The sequence below is a fragment of the Emiliania huxleyi genome (genome assembly GCF_000372725.1).
Source record: "Emiliania huxleyi CCMP1516 unplaced genomic scaffold EMIHUscaffold_64, whole genome shotgun sequence".
Lineage (NCBI taxonomy): Eukaryota > Haptophyta > Isochrysidales > Noelaerhabdaceae > Emiliania > Emiliania huxleyi.
In genome coordinates, this window is record NW_005197198.1 from 79,011 (window position 1) to 100,390 (window position 21,380).

Consider the following 21,380-nt stretch of genomic DNA (forward strand, 5'->3'; position numbering starts at 1 on the left):
GCCCTGGGCAAAGAAACCAGTACCTCATCGGGCTTCCCTGAGCGTCACAGCTCGGTGATCGCGCCGGCCGGAACACCACTGTAACGTCCGTTCCGGGCATTTGAACGCGACCTTCGGGGGCAAAGACATGGGCTCTATGGCTCAGACTGGACTCCTCTTGGTCCCTTCTGATGCCCTAGGCCACACCTGGGCCTTACCCGGGGTTCTAGGGGGCGGGCAGGGTTTGCCCCCCGAAAGTGGCCCGGAGAACCTTAAAAGAAAGAAGGCACACCGATGCGGAATTTCTTTTGTCTACCCGCAGGCGACGTCGCGGTGCTGTACGGTGCTGTACGGTGCGCAGTACCTTCCAGTTGCGCTCCAGTAGTGGGCTCCAGTGGGCTCCTGCCACTCCTAGAAGGCTCCATGCGCAAGAAGCCCAAGCTGCTCGCCACGAGAAGGGCCGAGCGTTTTTGATCTCTCGGTAAGTGGGGGGCCGAGCCGCCTCGGGGTGGCGGGCGGGCGGGCGTGTTGAAAAACAGAAAACAGAAAACAGCGGGGGGCCAGGGCCCCCACTACGATTAGACACACGCACCTGGCTCCTGGGACAAGGCGAGAACGCGCAGCATGTGCAGTACCGTTCAGCGGAGGGGGGGGGGGGGGGAGCCGAGGGGGCGACGTCCCGACACGGCAGCTTGGAGCTGACCCCGGGAGAGAGAGAGACGAGCGATGGCACGCCCCCAATGACCCTAGACAGACATGACGAGCCGACAGCGATGCAGCGGCAGCGAAGGCGGCGAGGAGAGTCCGCGCTGCAGAGCTCCGCCGGGCGGCAGCAGAGACATCGGCGGACGGGGGAGCACGGGACACGTCGGCATAGGAGCCAGGGTGGTGGGAGAGTTGAGTCAGGTGCAGCAGCACCGTCTCGGCAGCGAGGCCGACGATGGCGACGGCGGCGACGTAGGCGAGACGGTGGCGAGGGTGGCGACGGTCACGATGAAGGTGGCTTGACGAAATGCAAATGGATGACGCCATCGCGCAACATGACATCCTCGATGTCGTCGTCCTCTAGGCGGCGCGCAGCGCCGCTCTCGCAGGCTGTTTTTGACGGTTTCTACACTTTGTTTTTGTTTTCAGTCTAGGGGGCCCGACCCCCTCAGAGGCGGCGGGCGGGCGCCCACTTACCGAGAGATCAAAAACGCTCGGCCAAGGCAGCATGTGCGGCGCAACGGCGCACGCCCTGAGCGAGGCGTCGCGGTGCAGTGCTTCATCGATGGCGATCTGAGCGACACGTCGACAGCGATCTCTTTTTTGTGATCTCTGAAGGTGGCTTGCGAGCCTTCTCGCGGCACATCGACAGCGCACAATACGCTTTCGCTCCCCCTTTCCTTGTTGAGGTACTTCTTTACGTCACGACGACGCAGCTCCAAGTCACCGACCCACTGTTACTTTGTTGCAGGGGCCGTGTCTCACGCACTCACAAGAACACTCAGTGTCACTGTCCTACACTCGCGGGGCGGGGCCACCAAAGCCACCATCATAGAGCAAAGTCAGGCTGCAGCCGCTCCACCTTTCGCACCATCGAAGGCCAGATGCGCTCTCCGTCGTACCCCCCATAAAAGGGGTCGTCCACTGCGCGGGGAGGGGGGGGGGGGGGGGGAGGTCGGCTGTGCACCGAGTCCTCGAGCAGCCAGTGCTGCTCTCGGCTAATCTCGCTGAATCTCGGCTGCAATCTCACCGTAGGCGCGACTCCAGCGCGCCACCTCTTCCCCCGTCGGGGAGTGGTACGGCCTGCCGGTCTGCAGGAGGGCGCGCTGCGCGTGGCAGGCGCGGTCGATGGAGAGCGCGAGGTAGAAGCACTCGCCGAGGCTCTCGCCCGCCACAAACATGCCGTGCCACTTTTGAAGCATGATCTTTTTGCCGCCGAGCAGCCGGACGGTCTCCGGACCGCCCTGGCGGAAGCCGACGGAAGGGCGGGAAGGTGAAGGCTGGCCTCTCTCGTACGTACGCGCCGAGGATGGGGCAGGTGGGGGGAGGGGTGGGGTGGGGGGAGGGGTGGGGGAGGGGGGGGGAGGGTGCGCCTGGTAAAAGTCGAAGTGGGAGTGGGCCACCATGTTCGCCAGCATGATGCCCGCTTGCGAGACGGGCTGCAGCCCCTCCTAGTGAACCAACCAACCAACCAGTCCCTCCATAGGCTCGTTCATCACCGCGGCGGCGGGCTACAGCCCCCCCTCCTCGAGCGAAGCGACGGTCGCCTGACTCAAGACTCGAGACGGTGAGACCATAGGGGCATGCAGTCCAAACATCCCCTCCTCTGAGCTAGGAGGCGGTCGCCGTGTCGAGCGTGTGAGAGTGGAGGAAGCACGCCACGTCCGACCTGCGCCGCGAAGGAGCAAACGCAGCGTCTCACGTGGCGCCGGGAGAGACCAAGACGACAGAAGGCGCGTCCACGACAGGAGCAGACCACCGGGTCCGCGCTGGTGCGCACTACAGTTGTAGTCCGCGCCCCGCGCCCGTGCAGTGTGCCCCCTGGTGGGGTGTGTGCTTTCCCGTTCTTCCCACTCTCCCGGCGCCGGTTCTGGAAGACGGCCGTGGCGCCTTCGAGCGACGCCTCGTTGAGCCTAAAAAAGAAACGCGCCGCCCGCGTAAAGAAGAAAACGAACAGCTCGTTCGAGCGGCGCCTCGTCGAGCCTCGGGTTGCGGTGGCCGGGCTGCCCCTGCGCCGCGCCGGCCCGCTCGCCTCGCGCATCCACGAGGTGTGAATGTGAATTCTTGTCAACCTATCTGTGAACGGTGCGGCCTCCGAGTCGGCGTCTAGCGACGCGCGATACGGCTTTTCCTCGCCTTGCCAAGGGCCCCGTGTTTCGTGTCTGACTGTCACTGTGCGATTTCGGGGCCCTGGGTTGTGCGTTTACGTGAACGCGGCGAGGCTGGCAGTGGAGTACGTGTCCTCTCGAGCGCTAGTGGTCGCGGAGAGGCATGATTCCAGCTTCTAGTCATGATTCCAGCCTCTAGTCATGATTCCAGCCTCTAGTCATGATTCCAGCCATCTAGTCATGATTCCAGCCATCTAGTCTCTGCTCGCCCTCGAGGAGCGGGATGCGGAGGAGCGAGGAGGCGGTCACCTGTGGACAGCTTACTGCAGCCGTGTCCCCGTGTGTGCTAGTCGGTGGCTGCGACAATGGCCATGCGGTGAACGGGAGGTGGCAAAGGTGGTGATGCACCGTCGTCGTCGTGGCTTATCTTGGAGCGCGCTCCCAGGGTTGGTGCACAGCTGCTGCTACTACTGCGAGGCTGCAGCCGCCTCCTCCCACAGCAGCGTGTAGTCGTTGAGCAGAAAGCTGTCCGAGCCAGGCACGCGGGCCTGCGTCGTGAACGCGCCGTCGTGAGTGCGTGACTGCGGCGTCGTGCCGCGTGCGTAGAGGAGTGCCTGAGTACGAGGGCTACGAACACGGCCGAGCACTTTCCCTCTCGAGTGCTAGTCGGAATACACGGATCTGTATCTTTAGATCTGGGCACGGCGGGCCGCGATGAAGTTGATGCTCTCGCCGTCAAAGGGCGCGAGTCCATACATGTGGAAGAGCCGGTACGCTGCGGCGAGCTCTCTCCGCGCCGCCGCCTCTGCGTGCGACGCCTCGAGGGCGCGCAGGGTGGTGTCGTTGGCCAGCGCAGCGAGCGAGGTGACGGTCGTGCCGCTCTCGGTGGCAAGCGAGCTGAGTGAGACTTGCAGGCGAGCAGAGGCGAGCCGGAGAGCCCCGTCGACGCCGGCCGACGGAGCGATGTCGAGGAGAGTCGAGCAGGGCCCGTTTGGGTTGTCGAGCTTTGGCTCCTCACGGTGGACGTAGAGGCGGAGTGTCTCGGCGGACGAGGCGAGGAGTGACAGGAAGATGAGCGACATGGGTGATGTCGGCTCGACTCAGCGTCTGTAGCCGTCCAGCAGCGCGTTTTTCTCTTTGTGGTAATCGCCCGTCTCGTCCACCCAACGCGTTGGTGTCCCAGTCGTTGGTCGGACTGTGTTTCGCCTTCCCATCAATCAATCAATCGTGGGTTCCTTTTGTTCGGCGCCTGCTCGCGCTTCCTTTTTGTTTTTTCTGAGAGGTGCAGAGCACCGAATAGAGGCAAACCCCGGAAAGTGCCGTGAGGATAAGGGTCTGCACGTGTAGGCGCGCATCTTAACCCTTTCGCGCCATCACGCTCATGGTGAGCAAATCTCGATATATCTCCAGTCGTAGCGGTGGAACTTTAAAACGGCTCGGTAAATATTTTTTGGCTTAAATATTTAGTTAGCCCTGTATGAGAGGATCACGGCACAGTGTCGTTTGGGTCGACAGTAAATCTCCCACAGCCCACGTAAATCCGTCTTTTTCAGGCACCCGGAGCCCTCCGCGGCCGGACCTATCAACAGGCGCCTGCGGCGCCGTGCTCAGGAGTTGGTTTTCACTCACTCGAAATGTGGACGTAACAGGGTTAACCAAGGCTCGCGCCTACACGTGTAGCAAGGTGCTCGTGTCAGATTCACGTGGCGCCTCGCTTCACGATGCTTATTTTTGCCGCACTGACTTTCCCGGGGGCTTGACGGTCGGCCGTCAGAAGACACGCCTGCGAGGATCGCGTTACACCAATCCTCGCTAACCCAACGCGGCCAAAGGATACCCACCTCGAGAACCTCGACGGGTCTGTCACCTAGGTGTTTCCAATAAATAAATAGAGCAGTCACCCCAGTAGAGATGGGCGACGCACGAACACAGTGCGCAGCCACCGCGCCCCGCTCGCAGGGCGTGCATCACACAGGAGGACTGTGTGACTCCTCGGGTTTCTGGGGACTCTTGACAGAGGTGTGCTAGTCGCTATTCTCCGACAAGTCCGACATGTCTGACGGGCAGTTCGGGCTCGAGCGAGAGCCGCGGTCGCGGTCGCGGCCCGCGCGCGGGGCCTAGGGCTGCCGGGGGCGATCTCAACCCACGCGCCGGAGCGCGCATGGTGCTTTAGGTTTCTTATCTTCACACGATTTTCCTGTGAAGAGAAGCGGTGGAGAAACGGACGTTTCAAAGTCGAACCACCAGCCCGACCGACTTGGAGCACTTGGGCAGTTTTACTAAAGTGATCACTTGTAGCGTCGAGCTGGTGGTTCATTTTTCTCAGCTCGCGGCGCCTCTCCTGGGTTGCTGCTCGTCAAAAGAGGGCAAATGGCCGCTCTCCGGCCCAACGAGTTGCACATGGCGACCGCCGGCAACGCCACCTGCCCCACCGGCCGCTGGCTCGCCGACACCGCGGGCAACTCTGCGGCGCGGCGCGTCGTGCTCGTGGACGGCTGGCGCCGCACCGGCGTCGGCCATTCCATCGTCGGCGTGGCGGGCGCGATGCAGCTGCTCCTGCTCCACCACAACGAGTCGCGGCGCTCTGTCCGCACCGCGTTCTGCATCCCGCGGAAGCTCACGCGCCACTACGTTTTCCGCGCGCCCATGCCGCTCTGCCGGGGCAGCCACTTTGACCTCTCGCATTACATCGCGCTCGACGGCGTGTCCAACTTTGTCGCGAGCGGCGAGGACCTCGCCCCCGGGCCGGGCGTGCTCCTTCTCCGCAGCCCGCGCAGCTGCGACGAGATTGCGCGCGCGCTGAGTGGCCCTAGATGCTCTCAATGTATATGTTCGGCCCCGCGCGTGCCTTGCCGACCACAGCACTCGGTCGAGACGACATACACCCACGTACGCACTCGTTTCAGCTGTGTTCAGCTGTCCTCAGCGGTCCTCAGCGGTACTCAGCTGCAGCCCCCCTGCACTCGTCTCCCGTGTACTCTCCCGCGATGCGCCGAGTACTTCTAGGTACTCTCCGCCGTGCTCCCGCCACTACCTACTATTTGCACCACCGCAATACCTGTCGTTCTAGCGCGACAATACCTGCTCTTAGCGCACTGTCCTCCTCCCCCGGACTCTGACGTCTTCCGCCCCCTCCCCTCACCACACCTGACTCTGGCGTCTGCATCCCGCAGGCTGAGGGGCGAGGCGACGCGTGTCATCTTCCACTACCTTGAGAAGCGGGTGGTCACTATCAAACTATTAGCTTGTTATTAGCTTGCTATTAGCTGACTCGCGTGTCATCTTCCACTACCTTGAGAAGCGGGTGGTCGACACTCTACAGCTCTACACAGCTCGCACACTCAAACTGTTTACTAGTAATGTGCATTTGAGAGCGTCCACAGCTCTACATCGCTCTACACACTCTACATCCGCTACACCCTCTACACCCTCTCCCAGGTGATCGACCGCTGCCTCGCCGACGCCGGCCACCTGCAGGCGTGTAGTGTGCAGCCTTATAGTCTCCAACATCTGGCCCCCAACCCACGCCCGAGCATCCTGCAGGCGTGTAGTGCGCAGCCTTAATATGGTCTCCAAGACCTGGCCCCCAACTCACGCCCGAGCGTCCTTATCGCTGCCTCGCCCTGCAGGTCGAGGATGGATTGAGTGTAGTCCGCTGCAGAGTGTCCCAGAGACCTTTCTGTCCCCCCCCCCCCCCTCCCTCCCAGAGCGTCCTTACCTCCCCCGCAGGCGATGCTCAGCGGGGGCTACGCGCGCTTCTACCCCCCGTGCGTGCGCCGCATGAGGCTGGTCCGTCCGCGCGCGCTCCCGCCCTGCGACGTCGGCGCGCACTCGAGACGCGCACACTCGAGAGAGGACACTCGAGAGGACGCGTCTTCTCCGTGCAGTGTAGAGTCGGCTGTGTACTCGCTCTCTAGTAGTAGACGTGGCCCTCGGCTCGCATTTTCTCACGAGGTAGCTCCGAGCACACGGCGCACGAGAGGGCGCACTCACTCCCCCACACCCCCCCTCTAAGGCGCGCACCTTCGCACTGGCCACGTCGACGACCGGGTGGGCTGCAGACACTCCCTCCTCCGCCCCGGCGACAAGGCGTGCCCCCTGAGCGACCGCCCTCCTCTCGCCTGGCCGCACGCCTGCGAGGGGAGGGAGGCGTTCCCTGCCCAGCTGCGCGGCTGCCCGGCCGGCCTCCGCCTCTACGCGACGTCCGACGACCCAGCGATGTGCTCCGCTCCCTTAGAGGCGGAGCAGCGTGGTCCTCGTTGCATTCCGGCACGTTGCACTCGAGGGGGCACACGGGCTCGGCCGCGTGTTGTAGAGGAGACGGTATTCACAGCGGGGTTCGCTGTGTGTGCTCGCAGCGGTGCTCCGAGCACACTCGGCACGATGCCCATATCGCCACCCTGAGGCCCTGTGTGCGGTACGATTCCCACACCGCAGGTACCCCTTCTCGCGCCCGCTCGGGTGGCGCGACGCCAACGAGACTGCCACCATCTCCTGGACGCCGCGGGCGAGGTCGGAGGTGGCCACAGTCCTTGCGGGCGGTCCGGTCCTCGACACGATCCTCGCGTGGGCTAGCCTCGCCCGCTGCACCAAGGCGCGGCCGGGCGTCCCCCCGTCTCCCCGCCCCCCCCTCCCTGTCTGGATGTGGGCCACGCGTCGCTAATCGCTCGGGCGTGAATGGAGACCCGACCGCCGGAACTCAGGGCGCTCTGCCTGCCTGCCGCGGCCATCCTGCCCCCCCCCCCCCCCCTCCCCCCGGGCGCCCCCCTCCCCCCCTTCCCCCACCACGTTGTGTGTGGAGGTGATTACCTCACCCCACCTTCCCTAGGCCATCCTCTCGCCGGTGCCGTCGGCCTTCTCTCAGTCCGCCTCGCTCGCCGCCGGAGTTCCGCTCGTGGGCTGCTGCGCGGGGCTCGACGCCAGCGGGCGCGTGGTCTCGACGAAGGAAGCGCCCCCGGCGGCGGAGGTTGTCGCCGCGAGGGGCGAGGTTTCGGCGGTGTCCGCCACCAGACTCCCTAGCTCAACCGACGGCCCTCGTGGCTTGGGATCTGCGGCCCCCGGTCATTTGGCCGCTCGTCATGCGGCGGCGTCAGCGCAGCGGCGGCGGCGGCAGTGCGAGGGTGTGGGCGCGTTGCGGAACGGCGAGCGGTGTGCGAAGAGGAAGCCAGCGGCGGGCGGGAGCCCCCTCGGCGGCGTCAGCCCGCAGGCCGGCGGCTCTCGGGGGCCTAGAAACAATGCAAATCTAGGAGATCTCTGTATTCCGACTAGGACACGAGTCGCTCGCTTGGTTCCGACTTAGCACTCGAGAGGACACGTACTCGCCGCACAGTGTAGGCTCTACTCGCTGTAGACGTAGCCCTCTCGCACTCACGAGGTTGCTTCGAATACACGGCGCACGATAGTCGATACCACACTCACACACCCCCTAAGGCGCGCACCTTCGCACGTCGACTCCATATTTCACCACGCTCCACGGCACGATACCCCGCACTCACACCCCCATAGGCGCGGGACTTGGCTCGAGCGCCGGTTCGCCGTCGCCTCGCCTCGTTGCTCACCACCAGGCCCAAACGGCTGCACACACCTTCTTTCCTCACACTGGTGGGGTGGGCCCAAGCCGTCGCCCCGCGCACACACACCACAACACGATTGGTAGAAGGAGCCGCTGTAGCTTTTCAACACCCTCTACCCTGCTCACCCCCCCAGGCAAGCCGGTTCGGCGGCGGACCCCGGGCACACGCGGCCCGCCACACTGGCCGGCGGCGGGCCGGAGGCGGTCGCTGGGCCGGTCACTCCCGTCGGCCCGAACGCGAGCTACTCGCCGGAGGGGCAGCACATCCTGAACGACATGACCTGGCTCGACGAGGCACGCGCGCACACGCACACACGCACACACGCACACACGCACACGCACACGCACACGCACACGCACGCACACACACACACACGCACACACGCACACACGCACACGCACACACACACACACACACACACACACGCACACACACGCGCGCACACCGCTCGCCCACGCGCGCGCACTGGGCCTTGCACTTTTAATGCCGTGGGGGGCTCCTATCGTCTAGGCGTGGAGTCCCCCCCCCCCCCCTTTCCCCCCCCCTTTGTGGAAGTAGGAGCACCTTACCTTTAGGCGGGCGCGCCCATCGAGGCGCACGGCGCGGGCATGCTGCAGCATAACGGGCGGTACTACTGGTTCGGGGAGGAGAAGAAGCGCACCTTTGTGCGGCGGTTCGTCGAGACGGTGGCTTGCTACTCGGCGAGCTCGCCGTGTGGCCGCAGGCGTCTCACGGCTGCGACAACGAACGGCTGACGCGTGACGCATCCTAGGCGAGCTCGCTGGCCGGTCCGTGGCGGAACCACGGCCGCGTGCTGGCGCAGGAGGAGATCCGGCACCCGAAGCCTCGCCCGCAGCCAAACAGGCCGACCAAACAGCCACGCTTTGGCGGCTGGGTGCGCGAAGTCCTCCGAGCATACCCCTCCTACGTTCGCCGGCCCGCCTTCGCACCACCGTTTCCACCGCGCCGCATCCGCACGCCCAACCGAGATCCAGCCGAGATCCACGTCCACGTAGCTTGCACTGCTCCCCGCCCGTGACCAGCCCCGAGATCCAGCCGAGGTGCACGTCTCCACTGCTCTCGCACGCGCCGTCCTCGCCACCGACGCCCACGAGCGGACGGCTGACAGACAGAGTGACAGACACGACGAGGCGGCCGGACGCCCTCCCGGCAGGTGGTGCAGCGTCCAAAGGTGCTGTATAACCGGCAGACGCGCAAGTTCGTCATGTGGTTCCACCTCGACCTGCCCCGCGGGACCGTGGAGCGGCACGACGGCACGTACTACCAGAACGCGCAGTCGCTCTGCGACAAGGCGGGCGCGCCGTGCGCCAAGCTGATGGGCTACCAGCTCCGTAGCGTGGGCGTCGCGACGGCGGACCGGCCAGAGGGGCCGTACGTCTGGGAGCGCGGCACGCGGCTCCCCCCTTCCCAGCCCCCCCCCCCCCCCCTCCGGGCGTCCTTCTCCGAAACTCGCTCTCGCGTCGCACAGGCTTCCGCCCGGACGGCCAGGGCTCCTTGGACCTGAACCTGTTCCAAGACCCGACCGACGGGCAGGCGTACCTCATCCGCGACTGCAGCCACAAGCTCCTCGCCATCTCTCGGCTGACGCCGGACTACCTCGGCACCGCGGGCATCATCGCCACTCTCCCGCAGTGCCTCGAGAGGACCGTCAAACATGGCCGGCCCGCGCTGAAGAACCGCTGCGAAGGGATGGCCATGTTTCGGCACAGCGGCTACTTTTACCTCTTCACGTCGCTGGCGACCGGCTGGTGCGCTGTCCCGCGCGGGCATGACACGCCATGCCCCGTCAACACGCCCATGCCGTCCGTATTGACCCCTCGACACGGCTGATGACACGTCGGATCATTCCCCGACTCGTGACCTCTGCCGGCTCCTGCCCTGTCCGGGCGTGGAGATGCGAGGGTCGCCCCCCCTTGCCCCACCACTTTGTGTGTGTGGAGACGCTTACCTTACCTTACCTTACCTCTGCCGCACGAAGGTGGCCGAACGCCGTCACCCTGTGGAGGACCGTGGGCAAGTCACTTGACAACGCCACCTGGCTCAACCTCGGCAACCCCACCGGGTCACGGACCTCGTTCAACTCGCAGCCAACCTACGTGGTCCAAGCGACGACGGCGCGCGGAGAGCCGTACTTCGTGTACCTCGGCGACAACTGGATGCTTTGCCCCTCGAGGGACAGCGCCGGCCCGGCCCTGGAGGGCGCGTGCTACATCTGGCTCCCCTTCCGAATGAGAGCAGGCGAGTCGGAGCTCGAGGTGGACTACCGCTGGAGATGGCGGCCGAGCGATCCCTTTGCGCCGGTGCCGCGGGACCCGAACCCGATCTGCCGGGGTCAAGGGAACGGCGAAGCCTGCGGGGCGGAGCAGAAGAAGCGCAAGCGCCGCCCAAAGCGCAAAGAGCACACGCGCTGGGTGTCGAGCCGACGAGCCGCCTCACAGCAAACTATTAGGACCTTGAATGCTACGCCCGGAGGTTCTTGGAAAGGCGCGACGGTGGGTTGAAAGCGCTCCGGAAACACTGGACCAACTTCGGCTTGCGGGAGTCTAGGAAGATGAGCTGTGAGGTGTGAGGGGGTAACTTCTAGGGTACGATACTTGACCCCCCCCCCCCCCCCCCCCCTTGGGCGCCTCGTCTTTTCGTGCCAAACGAGCGCATCTCGGGACTCGGCCCGCCGTTCTCCGCTCGCGCCGGCCGCCCATGCGCTCGCGGGGCTGCCCGACGGGGCAGGCCTCGTGCTGATGGACCCAGCCGAGGAGCACACACACACACACACACACACTCGGCCTTGCGCTTTGAACGCCGTGGGGCTCCTGTCGTCTAGACGTGGAGTCGCGAGGGCTGCCTCGCCCTAGCCCCACACCACCCTCCGTATGTGTGGTGTGTGGAGAAGCTTGCCTCACTGCAAGGCGGGGGTTAGCTCGGCCGCCGCCTTAATTACCAGCCGATCAACAGCAATGAACTATTCATCAGGCGGGGGTTCGCTCGGCCGCCGCGTGCGAGTCGCTCGTCGAGCTCGGCCTCGAGCCGGCGCGCTTGTACTCGCTCGAAGGCGGCGTCGTCCGCTGGGCGAAAGACGTCGACCCCTCGCTGCCCCTGTATTGAGAGAGTTTCGGAGGGACACGGGGGATGGCGCCGTAAAGGGACGCGCCGGGAGGGGCTAAGCAGAAAGGTTTCTCCACCGGGTCGCGACTCCCAGCACAGTCACCCGGACAGGCAGACGCAGAGCCCCACGCGCCCCGCGCACGCGGCACGGCATCGTCAAAGACAAAGTTCCAAAGTGCGTCAGGCCTCAGGGCTCAGGGCACAGGGGCGGCGGCCCCCCCATCTACAGATGATATGCGCATCTTGAGTCTTGAGATAATATGCATCGAAGATGCGCTACTTGGACTGCACACTGTCCTCTTTACGGGGGAAGGACCGTGAGTTGAGGAAATCGGGGGACGCGCGACCCACCTCGCCACAGACGGTCCCGCGCCTCGCCGCTAAGTTTGTGGCACGCCCCGCACCGTCCGCTGTGCCGCGTTTTTTGTCCAGTGAAAAGTTCAACGCGCTCATCGGTGGCGGTGTCCCCCAACCTGCGCCGCGCTCGGCGACCCCTGTGCATCTCGCACCCCCCCCCGCTCCCCATCGGTGACTCGCGAAGGACACGGACACTCGGGGTGGGGGGGGGTCCCCCCGGAGGGGGCTCTGGGGCATTGTTGGGTTGATCGCTCGTGCCGATCTCGGGCCGATCTCGGGCCGATCTCGGGTCGATCTCGGGTCGATCTCGGGTCGATCTCGGGTCGATCTCGGGTCGATTTCGGGTCGATCTCGGGTCGGTCTCGGGTCTCGGGTCGGTCTTGGGTCGGTCTCGGAGTGGTCTAGAAAAGAAAAAACGCGGCGAGATGAGGGGCGAGATGAGGCGAGGTGAGGCGAGGTGAGGGGGGCGAGATGAGGCGAGATGAGGCGAGATGAGGCGAGATGAGGCGAGGTGAGACGAGATGAGGCGAGGTGAGGCGAGATGAGGCGAGGTGAGGCGAGATGAGGCGAGGTGTGAGGCGAGATGAGGGTTGAGGCGAGGTGAGGCGAGATGAGGCGAGGTGAGGCGAGATGAGGCGAGGTGAGGCGAGATGAGGCGAGGTGAGGCGAGATGAAGCGAGGTGAGGCGAGATGAGGCGAGATGAGGCGAAACTAGGAGGCGAGATGAAGCGGGATGTTGTGTGGCTGCTTGTGCTGCCAAGCAGGCAGCACAAGCAGCCATACAAGTGAGCTTTGGGTTGTGTGGCTGCTTGTGCTGCCTGCTTGGCAGACCAGACTTAGATTCCTGAATCCTCGGACAACCGCTGGTGTCGAGGCGACGCCCAATGCGTGCGCCGGTAGGGGGGAGTGTGTGCGCGCGTGTGTGAGCTGTGGATTGTGGCAGGCTGCTGCTGCTGATGGGAAGTGTGCTCTGTGTGTGGCGCTGCGCTGGCGTGTGACGCGCGCGTGCTGTGCGCGTGTGCGTGTTGAATGCGCGTGCGCGTCTGTGTGTGCTGCGCGCGCGCCGCCGGTGTGTGCTGTCTGCTGTGTTCTGTTGTGCGCCCTGTTTGTGCAGCTGGGAGGCGCAGGCTTGGCTGGCAGGGCTGCGCGGTGGGCTGCGGCGTGCTGTGGGTGGTCGCGCGCCTGCCTGATGGTGTGCGGCGGCCGCTCAGCCCGCCCGACCGGGTCGTCGGCGGCCCAGGGCGCGGGCATGCGGTCTGCGCTGCATGTGAGGCTGTGTGCGCGGTGGCGCGCAAGTTTCCGTGCGGCGAGGGACGCGCGTATGTGTTCACGCTACGGGCGCGGGCGGGCGCGGAGGGCGGCGCGGTCTCACCGCGGTCCGGCGCCCGTTGGTCTTCTGCGTGACGAGGGTGGGCGCGCAGAGAGGCCTTGCCGCCATCGCGTTGCCGCCAAGGAAAAAAAAAACTATCGCTGCCCGGCTCCAGTCCTAGCGCCGAGGACACGAGAGAGTGTGCCGTTGGTCGCGATGCTAACGCCGAGGCGTGCTGCCCGTAGGTGTGGCAGTGACCTGGCTCGACCCTCTCTCTCTCTCTCTCTCTCTCTCTCTCTCTCTTTGAGCATGGCCTCTGCCTTCATAGCATACCACCACGCGCGCGGTCGATTTCTTTTTGTCTGTGTAGGCGAGGCTCGAAGGGGAGGGGAGGGCGTGTGTGTGTGTGGGGGGGGGGGGGTTGGGGGGGGGGGCGGCCGGGGGGAAATTGCCACCATTGATCCAATTCTCGGGGATTATTCCTCGAGATATTCTCCTTCCTAGGGGGGGGCACAACTTCAACCTCCCATAGGTGTTTGTTCCGCTCCTTTCCTGGGGTTTTTCCATTTTCCCATCTCCTTCCAACTTAGTCAAGGGGGGGGGGGGGGGGGCGGAGTGCGGTGCGGTGTGGGTGTGTGCGTATCGTGTGGCAACAGCACGTGACCATCCGTCTGTATTACTATTAACAAGGAAGGCGCTCTCAAAAATAAAAAGCGGGCGGAAAAATAAAAAAAATCGGGGCGGTTACCAACTGCACTCCAAGTGCTCCAGGTGCTCCCGTCCCTTGGCGTGCACTTGCTAACTGCACTCCAAGTGCTCCAAGTTATGGTCTATAGAACTATCCCAATCGTCCGGCCTCTGGGTGCGCTTCTTAGCTCCCCGACCCCGTCTGAAAAAAATTCTTCGCCTCCCCATCTATCTTCTCCGTGTGTGTGGCGAGGAGCCCCCCCGCTGGTCTCCTTTGCCGTTTTTCTTTTTTTGGAGGGCAGAATGCCGTACCCGGTCTAACGGTGCCGGTAGACGGTTGACGGGCCATCCTCTCAGGCTGGCTGGAGAGAGATAAATAAATAAGGATCCGGGGTGAGCGCCGACCAACGCAGGCGTCTTCCTGCGCCCGCTCGCCGATTGCACCGACGAGCTTCAGTATGCGAGGGGCTTGATTATAGAATTCTTCGGGGGTCTCTGCGAATGTTTTCCACACCGAAGCTCGACGATTGCCACGGCGCCTGGTTGCAGGCCCTTTTTGTTGCACGTTAGCACGGAGCTCAGGTTGCGCTCCCTCGCCTAAGCCCCCGCCCCGCGCGTTGCGGCGCGTGTTGGCCTTTGTGCGAGCGTGCCCGGCCGCTTCACCCCCCAGCCCAAGCGCTGCAGCGCGCTCGTGCCTGTGCCCCCCTTGCTGCGAATGCCCCGCGCGCGGCGCGCTCCGAGGCTCGAGCGACACGAATCTGGCGCGCACCCGGATCGCGGCAGAGCGACGGCCCAGCGCGCAGCCGCGCATCGCCGCCATGCCTACTGCGCTCCCGCGCCGCCCGAAGCAAGCCCGCACCATGCGCATCTCATTTTACGAATCTGACGCACGCTCGCCCGCCGTCGCGCCCGCGCGCTCGCAGATCCAAAACAAGGTGGGGCGAGGGATCCGCCGCGGCTACTTGCGTGTTGGGCCTCAAGCTGCGTATACGCTGCGAGTAGGTGCGGCAGCCCCCTTCCTCTCCATGCGCCCTCAAAGACGCTCTCAGAGCAGAGGACTGCCCGAACACGACGTGCTGTGCAGTCAGCCGAGGGAGATTGTCCGAGATGACGCGAGATCACTTCCGAGATCAGTATGACACTTCCGTACCTCTTCGTGGAGGCGCTCTAGTGCTCGTCCCCATTTACCAGACACTCGCTATCCACCCCTCGTATTAGGTACGTACGAGTCAACTCGACCAACATCATGTCAGAGAACGGGACGATAGTGGTCGGCAGCGTGCCAGCCAGAGACGGCCGCATTAAGGTAGTTTTGTCCGAGTCGAAGTCGTCTTCGCTCCTCGGAGAAAAGACGGTGCGTGTGCGCTTGTCGCAGATCTCCACTCTCCTCCCAACACGATCCCCATTCTCCCTCGCCCACAGGGGTGCGACAAGAACAGCGTCGTGACCAAGGACAACCCCGAGGAAGACGTCATCCCGTCCGTCATCCCGTCGGGCGAGCCCGCTTCGCTCGAGGACGTCATCCCGTCCGAGGGCAAGCCCGTTTCGCTCGAGTACGTCGGCGTCGTGTTTGCGGCGTCGGTAGGCGCATCGTTCGCCGGCGCCGAGACCTCGCGGCGCCTCACGTTCACCGTCGACAAAACCTCGTGCCCGCCACTTCCGTCGCCGCCCTTGTCCGTCATCGACTCTGCCGGAGGCAAGCACGACGGCATCTCGTCCAAGAGCGAGCCCGCGTCGCTCAATGACGTCATCGGCAACGGCAATGACGTCCCGTCCGAGTCTGCGCCGACGGCTCCTGTCGGCATCACGTCGCTGTCGCCTTCGCTCCTCGGAGCCGAGGTGAGTGTGCGCACGCCAAGAGCACATTCCGTGCAATCTCCCCGTCTCCGAACAGCTGCGTCCGCTCTCGCCCACAGGCGTGCGGCGTCAAGGACGACGTCAAGGCCGCGCCCAAGCCCGCAGTGGACACGGCCAAGCCCGACGGCGATGTGGACGAGATCTACTTGTCGTCGCCGCCGTCGCACCTCGGAGCCGAGGTGAGTGTGCGCACGCCAGGATTGTCATCATCTCTACGGTCTCCCTGTCTCCGCACACTTGCGTGTTCTCCCCTCACCCAGGCGTGCGGCATCAAGTCCGCCGCCGCCGAGGAGCTCGCCGCCAAGTCCGCCGCCGCCGAGGAGGACGCCGAGTCGGCCACCGAGGAGGCGACCGCCGAGGAGGCGGCCACCAAGAAGGCGACCACCGAGGAGGCCGCCGCCAAGTCCGCCACCGAGGAGGAGTCCGAGGAGGCAGCCACCGAGGAGGCCGCCGCCGAGGAGTCCGCCACTGAGGAGGCCGTCGTCGCCGAGGAGTCCGCCACTGAGGAGGCCGTCGTCGCCGAGGAGTCCGCCACCAAGTCTGCCGCAGCCGAGGAGTTCTCCGCCACCAAGTCCGCCGCCGCCGAGGAGTCCGACAACAAGTCTGCTGCCGCCGAGGAGTCCGCCACCAAGTCCGCCGCCGAGGAGTCCGCCACCAAGTCCGCCGCCGCCGAGGAGTCCTCCGCCACCAAGTCCGCCGCCGCCGAGGAGTCCGCCACCAAGTCCGCCGTCGCCGAGGAGTCCTCCGCAACCAAGTCCGCCGCCGCCGAGGAGTCCGCCACCAAGTCCAACGGCGAGCCCGCATCGCTCGAGGACGTCACCCCGTCCAACGGCGAGCCCGCATCGCTCGAGGACGAGATGATCCTGCTCTGGCCCACGGGCGATGACTGGCGCGCGGCAGCCGAGCTCGCGGATAAGCTCAACTCGCAGCTGGGCGTGGCCATCGACATGGTCTTGCTGGCGGGGTGGGTGGCGTTGGCTCGGGTGGCGACAGAGTCGTCGCAATGCATGGACACCTCTTGCATTGGCAACCGCATCCACTACATCGTGTCGACGCTCAACAGCGTGTGGGCCGGCAAGATCACCGGGATGTTCTTGGAGAACGACATCCAAGATCTGCAGGAGATGCTGTGCGTGTCCGACAACTCCAAGGCGGCGGCCCTCCTCGTCGAGCGCGTTTGGCAGGCGCTGGGTGTCCTCGCGCAAGCCTTCTCCTTGGAGAGCCCCTGCTACCAGGACGACGAGACACCGGCGTCGGCCAAGACGTTCCCGGAGGAGACGGCTTCGGCGGTGAGCGCCCTGCAGCCCCCTGCAGCGTCTCCTGCACCGCTGTACGCTCACACGATTTGCATTCGCCCTCTCGATCGAGCACGTCACACATGGACATGGGTATTGCCGGGACACGGGAGTCCCACGTGCGGTACTCATATTGACCCTGTGGCCTCTCGCACACGCGCAGGGCATCGACGAGTGGACGACCCCCTCCCCGCTCCGCAAGATCGAGCGCAAGGGCGAGCCCAGCCTGGTCGACTGCTCCAAGAACACCACTCCGATGGACCCACCGACGGCCCCCAACGGCGTCACCAAAAGTGCCCCGGCTCTCACGCCGGCGGCGACCGGCGGCGCGCCGCTGCCGTCGAGCGAGGAGTTTCCGGTGGAGACGCCCGCCCCGGCGGCGAGCGCCTTGCATTCTGCGCCGTGCGTCTGCCGACCCACTCCTCGACCCCACCCCGCTTTCATTGCGCAGGGCGACGCCGACTGGACCGTCTCGGCCAAGGAATTTCCGGGGGTGAAGCCCGCCACGGCGCCGATCGGCTGCGGTGCACGCGCAGAGCCTCAACTATTGACGCACCCACCGCTTGCGCGCGCGCAGGGTATCTCCGACCGGACAACCCCGTCGAACCCGCGCCGCAAGAAGGGGCGCAAGGGCGCATCCGCCCCGATCGTCCGCACCAAGAACACCACCCCGGTCGGCGGCAGCAACAGGTTCGGGGCCCTGCTCGGAACGGACGGCAACGAGGGCATCCTCGGTGGCACCGGCAAGGTGCCCCGCGGCTCCACGCCGCCGACCAGAGACTCGGTGCGCGCCGCCTGCATTTATGCGGCCTCCTCCCTCGCTCGCCGCTCTCACACGGCCAGTCTCGCGCCCTCTTGTTCAGGGCGCGACGGTCGACGTCGAGACGACCACGGTTACCACGCCCGAGGGCTCTGCCGCCGGCCGGTTCTCGTGGCCAAAGTCCTACAACTTGCTCCGCCTCTTTGGCATCCTCGCGCTGATCTGCCTCGGAGCCGCGTTTGCGCACTCCTCGTACTCTGCCACTTCCGCGCTTCTCTCCTCGCAGCGGCACGACTCCCCGTGGCCGACATCGCCTCCCGCAACCGTCGCGAAGCCGTTCACGCCGGCATCGCCCAACGGCTTCTGCGAGGTTGGCGGCAACGACACCAGCTCGTTTGCAGCCATCGTGTCATCGGACAGCGCGCCCGCCAACCACCCGGTGCGCGCTCGCTCGAGCGTGCTAGTATTCGCCAGCTCGTGACTAACAGCCCGCGCGCTGTTCAGGGCGGGCACGAGGACGGGAGCTCGTGGGGAGCACTGATGGAAGCGATCAAAGAGGCGGTGGGCGAGCCGTTGCACCTGATTGGCGAGCCGCCGGCGTCCGTCAAGGACTTTTACGAGAAGCAGCCGGTGAGCGCCCCTCTGCCTGTTTCTGTGTGCGAGCCCTGGTCACCCGCTGACGGATTGCCTGTGTGTTTGCGAGTAGGGCGGGGCCGACTTGGAGACCGTCCCGGCCTCGCGCAACAGCATGGAGCGCAAGGGCGAGCCTGAGATCGACCTCGTCGGTCCCGTCTACAGCAGCAGATCGGGGATCATCGTTCGCGAAACCGTCCTGCCCGTGAACGGCACGGAGATGCGGTCCGCCGACGCTGGGAACACGCCCGAGAAGCTGGTTGAGACTGGCCTCGGCGCGCCCGTCTCTAGCATGCACGCCGGCGGCGAGTGGCGGGTGAACAGATTGGCGACCGCTTCTCCAGCCACAACCAAGGATCTCTTCCTCCAGCTTGGCCGGGCCATCGGCCCTCTTCTCGCGGAGCCGGCATGGCCTGCAGAGGTCCGTGCCGCTCAGATCTCCGATTCGAACTCGGTCCAGTCCGATATCTCCTCCGTCTCACGTGTGTGCGCCGACCGGCAGCCACGCTGCGCCGCCCCCGTTGCGTGGCATGCGGAGCCTCACCACGCACTCACCGACGAGCGCTCCAAGACCGACAAGCCGCCCGCGAACCCGCCGGTCGACAAGCTGCTCTCCATCGACCTGCCCTGCCCGTTCCACTTTCCCTTCATGAGCGGACCCTCCTCTTCCGCGCCTGTCCGCACCCAGCAGCGCTGTCAGTTTTGGGCCGCCTTGTTCTTGCTGCTCGGAGCGTGCGGCGGCGTGCTGCTCTCGGTGCGGAGGAGCAGCTCGGGGCGCCTCGTGCGGTGCCGGACGGGGGCGAGGCGTGGCGCGTGGCTGCTGATTCTCGCCGCGCTGCTCCCGCTGGCATGTGCACCATCAGACCACACGTCTGGCTCGGGCGACTTCCAGGTCACTGTGGGTGGCGGCAGCTACCCGTCCGAGGTGTCGTGGGACCTGACGTGCAGCGGCGCGTTGATCGGCAGTGGAGGGGCCCCCTACTCCGGCACCCTGTCCGCGCCGCCCGGCGAGTGCACGCTCGACATGTACGACTCGTGGGGCGACGGCTGGAACGGCAACGAGTGGGAGGGTGCGGGCTATACGTTCACGCTCGGCTCCGGATCCTACGGCAGCGAGACGTTCATCCTCGCCCCCCTCCCTCCGTCCTCTCCGTCGCCGCCGTCGCTGCCGCCTCTGCCGCCGTCCATGCCCTCTCCGCCCTCTACGCCGCCGGTGTTCCCCGGCTTCGATGTCGCCGCGGCGAGCGAGGCCGAGCTCCGCTCCCTGATCACGGAGGCTGCTACTTCGCAAGCCGACGTCGCAATCTACCTGCCGCCCAGGGCAGACTTCAAGCTGGGCAGCCAGATCAGCTGCTCCTCCGACATCAACGTGGCCGTCGCGAGCAGCGGCGAGGGCGCGACGCTCGACGGCCAGGAACAGACCAGGCTCTTTTACCTCGGGGGCGGCTGCAGCCTCACCCTGCGGGGGCTGACCCTCGTCAACGGGAAGGCGGACAGAGGCGGCGTTGTGTACGCGGACGGCGCAGGTGAAGTCGAGATCATCGATTCGACGATCACGGACTGCAGGGCTACTGGCACGTACGGGGTGCGCCGCGTAGAGCTTGCCGCACTCCAGCAGCGCCGCACGGCAGCGGGGCGGGAGATGGAGAGGGCCACGGCTTGCCTCACCCCGCTCTCTCCTCGCAACCGCAGCACGGCGGCGTCGTCTACGCGTCTCGCAGCGGTGCGGTCTCGATAATCGGCTCGGATGTGTCGGACTGCTCTGCTGATGTGCGCCGCGTAGAGCTAGCCGCACTCCAGCAGCGCCGCACGGCAGCGAGGCGAGAGATCGAGAGGGCCACGGCTGCCTCACCCCGCTCTCTCCTCGCAACCGCAGAACGGCGGCGTCGTCTACGCGTGGAGCAGCGGTACGGTCTCGATAATCGGCTCGACCGTGTCGGGCTGCTCGGCTGGCTTGGTGCGCCGCGTAGAGCAGCCGCACTCCAGCAGCGCCGCACGGCAGCGGGGCGAGAGATAAGAGGGCCATGGCTGCCTCACCCCGCTCTCTCCTCGCAACCGCAGTACGGCGGCGTCGTCAGGGCGACGAGCAGCGAATCCCTCTCCATCGCGGGTGTCGACTTTATTGACAACAGCGCAGATACCTCAGGCTCGGTGCTGTACCTGGACAAAACCCACCCCTCGATCAGCGCCGCCTCCTTCACCGGCAACACCGCTGGCGACGACAACGACGGTGCCACGATACAGACCGACAAGCCGATAGACTGGGACTGCCGCTTGGGCAGCTGGATGCCGCGCAAGGGCTCCTTTTTTGGCGACTTCAGCGTCCCCGAGTGCAACCTCTGCCCTGCTGGCTACTATGGGAACAGGAGCGGCCTCACCAACTCCTCCTGCGATGGTGCGTGTAAGCGAGGCCACTTTTGTCCCAAGGGCACCGCGGAACCGCTCCCGTGTGCTCCGGGCTTCTACATGCCCGTGATTGGCGCAGCCAGTGCCGAGTCGTGCCTCCCTTGCTCTCCGGGGACGAGCCAGTCCACAGCCGGCGCGGTCCACCCCTGCGACGAGTGTCCTCCCGGCACGTTCGCCGATCAGCTCAACGCCACCGGCTGCACCGACTGCCCCGCGGGACGCTTCTGCCCGAATGCAGGCACCATCCAGCCCCTCGACTGTGCCGCAGGGCAGTACCAGAACCTCACCGGCCAGGCTGCGTGCATGCAGTGCCCTGCTGGCGAGTTCCAGGCGGAGCGCGGCCAGACGTCGTGCGACTTGTGTGCCGCGGGTGGGTACTGCGAAGTCACAGATGACTGCGGTGGCGGCTTCACACCCTGCCCTGCGGGGAGGTACAACGAGAAGACGGGCAGCAGCTCACCCGACGCCTGTCAGAAGTGCCCCCCCGGAACCTCTAGCCCGATCACCGGCGCAAACAGCAGCGAGACCTGCGCGAGCTGCCGTGCTGGGACGTTTGGCGGCGAGCCCGGGCTGAGTGAGTGCACGGAC

The 21,380-nt window shown here is 65.6% G+C and overlaps 4 protein-coding genes across 4 annotated transcripts; 2 read left to right on the forward strand and 2 right to left on the reverse strand.

Moving 5' to 3' along the window:
• Window positions 1-1,513: 1,513 nt before the first annotated feature.
• EMIHUDRAFT_215091 (hypothetical protein) lies at window positions 1,514-2,102 on the reverse strand (the record flags this gene model as incomplete). The annotated part of the gene is made up of 3 exons (XM_005763222.1): window positions 1,514-1,575; window positions 1,715-1,928; window positions 2,088-2,102. The coding sequence occupies 3 exons, from the start codon at window positions 2,100-2,102 to the stop codon at window positions 1,514-1,516; spliced, it is 291 nt and encodes a 96-aa protein (XP_005763279.1).
• A 1,379-nt stretch (window positions 2,103-3,481) lies between these two features.
• Window positions 3,482-3,874, reverse strand: EMIHUDRAFT_215092 (hypothetical protein; the record flags this gene model as incomplete). Its single annotated transcript, XM_005763223.1, has 1 exon — window positions 3,482-3,874. One exon carries the CDS (start codon window positions 3,872-3,874, stop codon window positions 3,482-3,484), a length of 393 nt encoding a protein of 130 aa, XP_005763280.1.
• A 6,502-nt stretch (window positions 3,875-10,376) lies between these two features.
• On the forward strand, window positions 10,377-11,000 carry EMIHUDRAFT_437728 (hypothetical protein). The gene has a single exon (XM_005763224.1). It carries the CDS (start codon window positions 10,543-10,545, stop codon window positions 10,885-10,887), a length of 345 nt encoding a protein of 114 aa, XP_005763281.1. The 5' UTR covers window positions 10,377-10,542; the 3' UTR covers window positions 10,888-11,000.
• Window positions 11,001-14,342: 3,342 nt separating this feature from the next.
• Window positions 14,343-20,708, forward strand: EMIHUDRAFT_215094 (hypothetical protein; the record flags this gene model as incomplete). Its single annotated transcript, XM_005763225.1, has 14 exons — window positions 14,343-14,383; window positions 15,060-15,195; window positions 15,758-15,877; window positions 15,959-16,236; window positions 16,762-16,987; window positions 17,157-17,351; window positions 17,445-17,486; window positions 17,571-17,777; window positions 17,857-18,192; window positions 18,258-18,383; window positions 18,460-19,505; window positions 19,985-20,156; window positions 20,263-20,343; window positions 20,448-20,708. Coding segments are annotated over 14 exons (3,267 nt in total), but the record flags the coding sequence as incomplete, so codon positions are not given.
• Between the last annotated feature and the right edge of the window lie 672 nt (window positions 20,709-21,380).